General features: G+C 33.4%; 2 protein-coding genes across 6 annotated transcripts in view; both read right to left on the bottom strand.

Moving 5' to 3' along the window:
* Positions 1 to 11,240, bottom strand: part of LOC107071977 (neuroligin-1) — a 72,337-nt gene that overhangs the window by 40,258 nt on the left and 20,839 nt on the right. For 2 of the 5 annotated variants that reach the window (XM_089178623.1, XM_089178624.1), the window contains exon 1: positions 3,615 to 4,440. The exons of 1 other annotated variant lie outside the window; for it this stretch is intronic. In XM_089178623.1, the coding sequence (XP_089034749.1) occupies positions 3,615 to 4,440 (826 nt within the window). Of the gene's footprint in view, positions 1 to 3,614; positions 4,441 to 9,880; positions 10,189 to 11,240 lie in introns of those variants that run through there. 2 more of the 5 variants (XM_089178628.1, XM_089178627.1) reach the window with 2 other exon arrangements.
* On the bottom strand, positions 4,336 to 10,522 carry LOC149030580 (uncharacterized). The gene is made up of 2 exons (XM_089178629.1): positions 10,216 to 10,522; positions 4,336 to 5,243 (listed from the first exon to the last, which is right to left on the bottom strand). The coding sequence occupies exons 1-2, from the start codon at positions 10,520 to 10,522 to the stop codon at positions 5,131 to 5,133; spliced, it is 420 nt and encodes a 139-aa protein (XP_089034755.1). The 3' UTR covers positions 4,336 to 5,130.

The raw sequence follows: 11,240 nt of genomic DNA, 5'->3' as shown, positions 1-11,240 counted from the left end.
AGTTAGGTTATTAATATATATAATATAATATTAATTTTATTATTTATTACATTCTAAATTATAATATTAAAAATTGATTTAATTATTAATATATATTATTTATAAATAATTCTATATCGATACCAAGATTAGGATCGAGAAAATTAATTTATTTTTTTTTTCAAATAAAAACTTAAAAAAAACACACACACATACACATACACGAGAGAATAAAAACCAATAAACTTAATTAAAAAAAACTAATTTAATTAATCAATTCAATAAGTTTTAAACAATTACTATAAATAATACTGTGTATCCTACGAATTATTATTAAACGTTCTAACAAAATATTAATATATCGATACCAATTTGTATCGAGAAAATATTCCCATAGAATTAATAATAAACAAACAAACAAACAAACAAACAAAAAAGAACAAAAAATGGGACTCCCCAAAGGAAAATCTTAATCTAACCTATCCCTTTAACCCTCCCCTCCCTCCTCCACCCTCTAAGGAATAAATTGAAAAAATTTTATATTCGAAAACTTAATCTCCCATACTTGAAGCACCGTATAAAATGGAAGAACTGAGTTAGGGGTTGGGATGAGGTGGATAAATAATTTCCCTCCGTTAGAACCCTCTCTAGAGAAAAATAATAATAACTTGGGCTATATTGTTCTTTTTTTTTTTTTTTGAATTTTTTTTTTCCGTTAGGATAGATCAACAAACCCCCGTACCCTTCACTCCGCCCCCCCCCCTCCAGTTCTTAGTCGATTTCGATATCACTTTTGACCAAAACGGATTGGAATAAGAAAGAAGAGGAAGGAAAGAATGGAAGATGGGTTGAAAGGATGAGTTAAAAAAAAAAAAAAAGGGTTGGAAGGGGGGTTAGGGGAAAGGGGGGAAAAAAGCGTTGTCCTCTCAACTCGGGGCCAGCAGCCATTATTTTATTCTCTCTTGACCTAAAGCCAGGAACGCTGTTTCTCGCCGTTTACCTCCGTGAGGGTGAGGGAAAGGGTGAGGCACAGTTTTACTGGACGTTGGCCAATTTCCAGTCTCGCTATTCAAGAGAGGAAGGGATAAAGGGGCTGGAGGAGGGATGAGTTTTTTATTTTTTTGTTTTTTTTCCTTTTTTTACTATAAATTACCGATATCAATAAAATACTATTGGACAACGACACCAATACAAAATAAGCAGAGTGAAGGATTAAAATGGTAAACGGATTATAAAAAAAACTAGGTGGGGTGTGCTGGAATATCAAAAGGATTCAAAAGATTCATCAAAATATCAAAAATAATCTCACAGTAAGGTTTAAATGTTAATAATTCAAAGAGAATTTTCCTAACTTTAATTGAAAGGCCCAAAAATGTTGACCGTTTGAGGTCTTGACCACTTAATGCAATTCACCACTATCAAAAATTATCTGAATAAGGTCTAGTATTAATAATTCAACATAAGAGTTATATTCCTCAAATATCTTTTTCCTAACTTCAATAGAAAGGCCCAAAAATGTTGACCTTATTTAAGTCTTGACCACTTGATACAATTCACCACTATCCAAAATAATCTGAGTAAGGTCTAGTATTTGTAATTCAACACAAGAGTTATTCTTAAAATGTCTTTTATCTAACTTCAATAGAAAGGCCCAAAAATGTTGACCTTATTTAAGTCTTGACCACTTGATACAATTCACCACTATCAAAAATAATCTGTGTAAGGTCTAGTATTAATAATTCAACACAAGAGTTATTCTTAAAATGTCTTTTATCTAACTTCAATAGAAAGGCCCAAAAATGTTGACCTTATTTAAGTCTTGACCACTTAATGCAATTCACTACTATCCAAAATAATCTGAGTAAGGTCTAGTATTAATAATTCAACACAAGAGTTATTCTTAAAATGTCTTTAATCTAACTTCAATAGAAAGGCCCAAAAATGTTGACCTTATTTAAGTCTTGACCACTTAATGCAACTCACCGCTATCAAAAATAATCTGAGTAAGGTCTAGTATTAATAATTCAACACAAGAGTTATTCTTAAAATGTCTTTTATCTAACTTCAATAGAAAGGCCCAAAAATGTTGACCTTATTTAAGTCTTGACCACTTAATGCAATTCACTACTATCCAAAATAATCTGAGTAAGGTCTAGTATTAATAATTCAACACAAGAGTTATTCTTAAAATATCTTTTATCTAACTTCAATAGAAAGGGCCTAAAAATGTCGTCTACCTTATTTAGACCTTGTGAGACCACTTGACGACGCGATTGCCAACTGTCAAAGAGTATTAATATAAATAGAAAATAAGACAGAGATAGAGATAAAGATAGAATGAAATTCTAAACGTGAAAAAGGGGAAGGATACAGTAGAGAAAATCGTCTATCCAATATCAGCTACGATCGTCGTCTACGACTACGACGTCGAGAGTTGATGGTCGCTTAGAATTTCGCGTCTCGACGTTTCTCACACATTCCCACACACACACACACACACCACCACCTACACATACATACATTCACTCACTCATGTCAGTTCACAATCGTAGAGAAGAAGAAGAAGAAGAAGAAGAAGAAACTTCATAGCAGCAGCAGCAGCAGCAGCAGCAGCAGCAGCAGCAGCAGTAGTTCACACACAAACTCACACACATACATACACACATTCAGTCACTCATGTCAGTTCACAATCGTAGAGAAGAAGAAGAAGAAGCTTCGTAACAGCAACAGCAGCAGCAGCAGCAGCAGCAGCAGCAGCAGTAGCAACACGAACACTCCTACGACCGATCGATGCGTTCTTTTGTCGTATGCACTATTCCTGTCTCTTTCTTTTACAAATTCTTATGTTGGTAGTAGTAGTAGTTCATCCCGTATTTTACTTCTGTGTGTGTGTGTCCTTTCCTCCCAACCCTTGTGTAACTTCAAAAGCTCTGCTGCTTTTTCTTATACGTGTTAGAAAAAAAGGAACGTGTGTGTGTGTATATGTATGTCTGTGCACGCAAGCGAATGAACGAACAAGAGAATGAAAGAGACAGATAGTTAAAATATGAAAAAAAAAGAAATATTTTATGAGACGAAAAAGTATGTGAAGCTTTTGTAAGACTTTGGCAATTGGCAAGGTGTCTTGTACTAACTTTAACTTACACGTATACGTAAACGCATGTATGCAGACAAGTTTTGAAAGCTCGCAAAAAGAGGGTAGTAGTGTTACCACCTATCACAGTATATTAGTCAGAAGGAAGAGAGTTAAAGAAGGTAAGAAAAGAGGATAAACGTGTGTATAAGTGTGTGTAGTTTCTCGTCGAGTATGCAAATTTTCCCTCTGACATCTTTCGATATGTGATGTCACAAAGGGAAAAAAAAAAAAAAGAAAAGTACAGCGCCTTTAGTACTTAAAGTTTCTTTTTTTTTCTTTTCTTTCCTTTTCTTTTCTTTTCTTTTCTATTCTATTCTATTCTATTCTATTCTGTTCTGCTCCTTTCATTTCTTTCTTTTTTCTAACTTGTCCCATTTCCTCTAGTTCCAAATTTCTTACGCTGTAACTTTAAAAAGACAAAGATACCCGCATATACATATGTGTGTGTTTGTGTGTGTGTGTGTGTGCGGGGGTTTATAAAAATATCAAAGAAACTCACCGTGCAAGGGTTTTGGAACATATAGATTGAGATATAGGCAGTCTTCGCTACGATTCGTCAACAAAGGTGCTATCCTCTGCAGATAGGCACGCCTTGATTTCGGTAAAGTCTCGTCCGATTCCGGTAAATTTTGCGGGCAAGCCGGTGGCAAGGTGTCGGCAAATTTGGTACCGCGCCAGGGTGTTGGGGTAACCGGTGGCATGTATCGTAATGCACCGAGTGGTGGGGTAGCGTAAGGCACGCCGTAATAAGTTTCGACGTTGGGAGATGATCTGGCAACGACCCCACGCAAAGTACCGTATCTGGTAGTGACCGTACGTGTACTATACTTTTGATTGGCTGGTAAAGCGTCCGCGAGACTTTCCTTACATTGGATTGCACATAAGAGACAACAATATACGACAAATAGCATTGCCCTTGGCAAATTACGATAAGACGAACCACCATTTTTCTTTTTCCACTTAATTCCTGATTTATAACGTAATCTTTCATCTTCATCGTCATCATCTTCTTCTTCCTCTTCTTCTTCTTCTTCTTCTTCATCTTCTCTTTCTTCCTTCTTATTTTTCTTCTTCTTCTTCTTCTTATCATTATTGTTATTATTATTATTATTACTTTTATTATTATTATTATTACTATTAATATTATTATTATTATTATCCTCGAAAAGTCTAAGGACCAATTGAGAGGACCTAGATGACAATTCCTCGCTAGACGATGATCCTTTTTTAACATACCATCCAGAACTATTATTATTCGCCAACAATTCGTATTCAACTTTCGTCTTCCTCTTCCTCGAAAGAAACGAGGAAAAGGTCGTCCGCATCGCGTCACGCCGCCGCGGACTCGCCGGCACACCGGGCCCCGCATCTGTGGGGCCCTCCTTCCCACCCTCCTCCTCCTCTTCTTCCTATTCTTCTTTCTCTTAGCACCTCACCGAACACCACCTTCACCTTCAACACCACCTTCTTCTTCTTCTTCGTTTCTTTTCCCTCCTCCTCCTCCTCCTCCTCCAGCTTTTCTTTTTCCTCCCTGACTCGACCACCACTTTCCCCCTCTTCTTCTTCTTCTTCTTCTTCTTCCTCTTCTTCTTCTTCTTCCTCTTCGCGTTCTTTAAATCCTCCCCTCAACAACAACAACTCTGCTACCTGCACGCTGATCGTCTTCTCCACGTTAACCCTAACTTCCATTCTCAAGGACAAACCCTGCTAAAAAAATTACTACGACGAACCCCCGAGCTACCCTTTTTTGTGCTCGGAAGTCGCCCCTCTCCTCCACCTCACCTCCTTCTCCTCCTCTTCCTCCTTCTTTTTATTATATTAAGTTTTCTTGCAATTTTTTCTTCTCTTTACTTTTGAGAACCATCACTACCACCATGGCCCAACACTTTTACAAACAATGTTGATCATCGATCAAAATTTCATTCCCTAAAGAAACAAATTGAAAATAAAAAAAAAAATAAAAAAACACAAGATTTTATTCTCTCTTTCTCTGCTTAACCCTCTCAAATCTCTATTTATCTTCTTCTATAATTGATGAACACCATCACAAGCCCAACAACACCACCACAATAACCACCACCATCACCATCAACACCACCACCACTAATACCACGAATTCCAAGATCCTCTGGAACAAGGACGAAGTGTTAAAGAGAGAGAGAGAGAGAAAGATAAAGAGAAAGAGAGAGTGACTTGTCGTTAACAACCAACCCCCATCCAACCCTCCCATCCCCATACCCGTTGTCCCCGGAGTGATAACTTCGAATTAAGGTCGAGCGAAGTGACAGGAACGAAATATCGGGCGGAATTAATGAGAGAAAGAGACAAGGACGACCAACGACGACGACTACCGAAAAAAAAAAAAGAAAAAGAGAGAAAAAGAGAAAGAGAGAGAGAGAGAGAGAGAGGAAAAAAGAATCAGAGAGCACTTCGTCTCCGATGATACGAGAGACAGTGAGAAGATATGTTAAAAAAAAAAATAGGTCGGCTGCTGTTGACAAGATATATTGTGTGTGTATATGTGTGTGTATATATATATGCATGTGTGTGTGTGTGTAGAGAGATATATGAATTGGGTAGCCTCGAAAGTTCGTACTGATTCATATATAGATATATATTATGTTAGATGTTTTTTTCTTTCTTTTAGATAAATTTTGTTATTTAGTATATTAATTTTTTTAAGTAGTATAACATGTAATTTATCAGACAACTAACTTAGTTTTTTTTAAGATTGATTCATCAAATAAACTTTCGTACCGATTTAAATCAAATAAACGTAAATGTGAATTATGATTAGTGTATAATAGTTTTGTAAATATTATTATTTATTATTTAAATTAATTATATATTTAATTAATAATTTAAAAATTAAAAAAAAAAAATAAGAAAATACTTTGCATTAAATTGGTATAGGAATGTTTGAATATCGTACTGAAAGAAAATACACGTAATTGAAAATTATGATAAGTATATTATATTTTTGTAAATATTATTCAATATTTAAATTTTTAATATATTTATTATATTTAATATTATTTAATTAATAATTTGAAATCAAATAAAAAAATGAAAATAGTTTGCATCAAATTGGTAGGAATTTTTGAATTTCGTACAGATTTAAAAACAAAATAAATTTAAATGTAAATTACGATTGATATACTATATTATAAATTTTGTAAATATTATTTAATATTTAATTTTAATATATTTATTATATTTAATATTGTTTAATTAATAATTTAAAATTAAATAAAAAAATGAAAATAGTTTGCATTAAATTGGTAGGCGAATTTTAGAATGTCGTACAGATTTAAAAACAAAATAAATTTAAATGTAAATTACGATTGATATACTATATTATAAATTTTGTAAATATTATTTAATATTTAAATTTAATATATTTATTATATTTAATATTGTTTAATTAATAATTTGAAATCAAATAAAAAAATGAAAATAGTTTGCATCAAATTGGTACGCGAATTTTAGAATGTCGTACAGATTTAAAAACAAAATAAATGTAAATGTAATTTACGATTGATATACTACATTATATTTTTGTAAATATTATTTAATATTTAAATTTAATATATTTAATATTATTTAATTAATAATTGACAATGAAAAATAAGAAAATATTTATCATCAAATTAGTACGAATTTTTGAAGCAACCATTAATTATTTAACACAGTACAAACCGATTAGTAAAAAAAATTATATAATTTAATATAATAATATAATAATAAATAAATAATATGCTCAAGTAATTCGACAAACCCCATATCACGTTATAATACCGTTTCAAATATAAAATTTGCGAAAAATTGTATCGAAAAAGGAACGAAACTATAAAAAAACAATGTATTCAAATTTAGTTTGAAGAGATTTCTACGATATAAATAGATTGTTGTACGAATTTTATTTTTATATATCCTGCCTCGTTCCCACGATATTATACGCGAATATTATTACTCTATTATATAGTCAAGCAAAAGGAGTATGATGGTGAGGAAGGTGGAGGGATTGAAAGATGAAAAGAAATCTCAAACTTTGAGAATAATTCAAATTGATTTCAATTCTTCGTAATAATAAAATTGAAAATAAATATTTATTTAGTATTCGGAATTTGGTACGAAAGATAAAATGAGATCAAAATGGAAGGATGACTGAAAGAAGGAGGGGTTGAGGAAAGGGAGGGAGTTGATTTTAAGAGGATCATAATATCTCGAATTCATTCGATTGATTTTGTTTTTCGAAATAACAATAATTAACAAAAAAAGGAAAAAAAAGAAAACATATAATATATATTTGATTTAATTATGAAAGATGAAGAAAGAGAATTATTTTCGTGCAAGTTTTGTGATATATTATTTTTCGGATTTTGATAAAAAAGAAATACATTGATAAAAATAAAAAAATAAAAGGTAGGGGGGTAAATGAAAAATCGCATAATATAGTCGAAACGATCTAAAAGAAAACTGCGATAGTCAGTGGCTTCCTTCCAAGTTATATTCGTACTCCATCGTTGAGGGCTTTGCAACTTGGAAAAGAGGATCGATCTTGTCGTCGGATTATATTACGTGTGCCTGCTACCTACCCCTCACTCTTACTCACTCACTCTAAAAGATTCTTTTTATCTAACCAATTGAAATAAATATCGAAGAAATATCGAATATGGAAATGATCAAATGAATCATAAAAAAAAAATAAAAAAAAACTGAAAATTCTTAACATTTTTGTTGTTGTTGTTGTTGTTGTTATTTTTGTTGGAAACCTTTGCAATAGATTAAATAATATTTTTTCTATTTTTTTCTTTTTATTTCACAAAATACTTTAATATTATCAATCAAACTTTAACTTATTAATTAATTCAAATTTTAAATTATTTATATAATTATTTAAAATAATTGCAATTATAAATACTTTTTTTTTTATTTCATAAAACCTTAACACACCAATTATACACTATCATATATTATAATAATAACCATAGTATAATATTATTATAATATAGTTATAATTTTATTATTATAACTATATAATTATTATCATAATTATTTAAAACAATCATTGTACAAGTACAAGTACAAATATTAATATTATTTTGTATTTATTTATTTGTTCATTTGCAATAACAATTATTCAATCTCATATCACGCGTTTGATTCAATTACAAATAATAATTTGTTATATTAATTAGGTTATGACAGAAAAATTAAGTTATTACTTCTTTTTTTTTTTTTTTTTTTTGATAGATTTCTTTATAGATTTTTGCGGTAACGTCATCCTATAACTATTATTCGAAAAATGTTCCAATGACAAATAGTGAAAATCTTCTTCAAGTTCATTTTATCATACTCCTACTTCTAACGTAATACGATCGAATCGGATAAGGGTGTTGATAAAGTGCTTACAACCTTCCGTCTCGACGAATATTCAGATAAATCTTTCCTAAAGTATTCCACGTGATAAATTTCATCTATCTTTCTCTCTCACTCTAATCATTAACACGTAAGAATCGTGAATATGATAAGGGATGAAAAACAATTTCCTATTGATCTCCTAAAAGATCCTAACCAAAAGTGACGATGATCAAAATATCAAATTAAATTAAATCAAATTTATAAATCAAAAAGAAATAAAGAAAATCAAAATGGAGAACACCATTCAATCCTGTTCACTACCCCCTAACCTCCCTCTCACTTTTCCCACACCCTAAGATTGTATCGTTTCTTAAAAGACCCCCCCCTAACTTAAGATGACGATGACGATGATAAAAAAAAATATCAGATTAAATCAAATTTATAAATGAAAAAGAAATAAACAAAATCAAAATCAAAATGGAGAACATCATTCACCCCTGTTTACTACCTCCTAAACTGCCCCTTACTTTTCACACCCTCTTATTAAAGATTTCGTTTCTTAAAAGACCCCTAACTTAAGATGACGATGACGATGATAAAAAGATTAAAATTGAATGAAATTTATTGACAAAAAAAAAATATAAAAATGATGACCCTAAACTCTCCCTTATCCTTCGCACCCCCTATTAAAGATAGTAATAAAGTAAACGAAGAGTAATCCTAGATTTACACGGCTCGTTTAACTTTAATCTAATCCGAAGTTTAAACCGACGGCAATGTTGGCGGCGGCGCTTGCTCTTCAACTTGGCGGAAACCAAACTCCGTGGCGCGCTTGCTAAAGATCAACCCCCCCCCCTCATTTTATTTGCAAAAACAAAAAAAACTTTCTACTTTCTATCATCGGATACAGATACTTAGAAAATATTTCGAGAAATTGGATAATTATACTAAAGTTTTAGAAGAAGAATAGTAACGTGTAAAACAAAACTTCAAACACTAAAATCCTGTTAATCGTTTAATTTGAAACTTGACAACAACAACAACAGCAACAACAACAAAAACACCTTTTAAGATATCATCCTACGTAATTCCATTGGATATTATTATTTAACAGTTGATTACTCGATTTATTAATAATCTATCAGGTTACTACACATGATTGTAATATTTAAAACGAAGTAATTATACTTCACCTAACTATCTCTAAACTTTCATTCTCTAATATTTTTGTATATAATTATTTTTCAGGAAGAGATAATTAAAAAAAAAAAAAAAACGTGCGAAAAATATAATACAGCGTTCTTGACAAAGTGGAATGATCACACTCACTCACACACACGCACACACACACACGTTTTATTATTCCAGTTTCACATGTTCATACTCGTGCATAATATTTACTCATTGACAGTAATCTTAACGAACACATCACCATTTAGAACAACAACGAAAACACTTGCCAGTAACACAACCGGCACTTTTATTATTTATTATTATTATCATTAAAATCATTCTAGTGAGAAACAATTCTCATAGATCATATCCCGGCATATATCATCTCACTTTCGCGGAATTTTGGGGTTTCAAATGGAAAACAACAAGAAGCCCGATTATACGAAGAGAAAGAGAGAGAAAGAGAAAGGAGAGGAGCCTCAGCAAGGGTTGCGCACGATCGGCTATCTGTCCCGGGCTCTACTGCCGCGCGAGGAGCCATCGTGCGACCCCCATGAAGGTACCAGTAGTGGTGGTGGTGGTTGGTGGTGGTGGTGGTGGTGGTAGCGAAAATGGTGGTAGTGGTGGTAGTGGTACTGGTAGTGCTGGTACTGCTGCTGTTGGTGCTGGTGCTGCTGCTGCTGCTGATGGTGATGCTGGTGCTGCTGATGCTGATGCTGATGCCGATGGTGATGCTGTTGGTGGTGGAAATGGAAATGGAAGTGGAAGTGGAAGTGGTGCTGGTTCTGATGGTTCTAATGGTGGTGGTGGTGGTGGTGGTGGTGGTGGTGGTGGTGGTAGTTGGGATGAAGAAGGAGGATGGTCCGGCATTTGAGGAAGACAAGGGGTAAAAGGGGGAGGGTAAGGAGGGTTATCCAGAGCGCCGACGCCTGCTTTCCTACCGACCACCAGTCCGGTCGATAACGCCACGGCAACCCCTGGCTGCTGCTTCCGATTCTCCTCTTCCACTACCCCCACTTTTACTACCCTACCCTATCATCCCCTACATCCACCCACGCACTCCTATTCCTACTCCTCTTTTCTCTTCTCTTCTCTTTTCTTCTCTTCTCGTTTCGTCTCGTCTCGTCTCGTCTCGTCTCGTCTTCTATTCGCGTGCTCTACTTCATCTTCACTACTGCACGATGCTGATTCTGCTAGCGCACACCTCTAACCTTCTAAGGGAGGAAAGGGGCTCCTTTTTCCTAAGTATACTACATACACTTTTGAAAGAGCAACTGAGACAACACTAACCAACTTTCTTGTCCTTCTTCTTCTTCTTCTTTGAATTATCCAACTCGAGCAATCTATGGACCATGACGAAAGTCAGTCTGGATGGGTAACCACGACTACTACAAATACTAATACTTTACTTCGATCTCATCCATAGGTAGTGTTATATCGAAAACCCTTTTGAACCGTACCCCCGTTTTTCCATTTGTCGAGATTGTACTGATCACAAACGATTTTTATTCTTTTTCTTGACTTTTTTTCTTCCAATCTTTATTTCTATCTCTTTTCCAGAGACAACCCTGTGCTCTAACTTTTGCCT

The sequence above is a fragment of the Polistes dominula genome, unplaced genomic scaffold (assembly GCF_049000335.1).
Source record: "Polistes dominula isolate Pdom_NZ unplaced genomic scaffold, Pdom_raw_medaka contig_11, whole genome shotgun sequence".
NCBI lineage: Eukaryota > Metazoa > Arthropoda > Insecta > Hymenoptera > Vespidae > Polistes > Polistes dominula.
Note: the sequence above shows the minus strand (reverse complement) of the source record. Positions and strands in the feature narration are given on the sequence as shown.

What these genes read in the sequence shown, in the direction of transcription:
- LOC149030580 (XM_089178629.1), bottom strand. Translation starts at nt 10,522, where the DNA reads ATGCCGGACCATCCTCCTTCTTCATCCCAACTACCACCACCACCACCA. An exon ending in AACCACCACCACCACTACTG is followed by an intron (nt 5,244 to 10,215) that starts GTACCTTCATGG and finishes TCCTTGTTCCAG; the next exon opens with AGGATCTTGGAATTCGTGGT.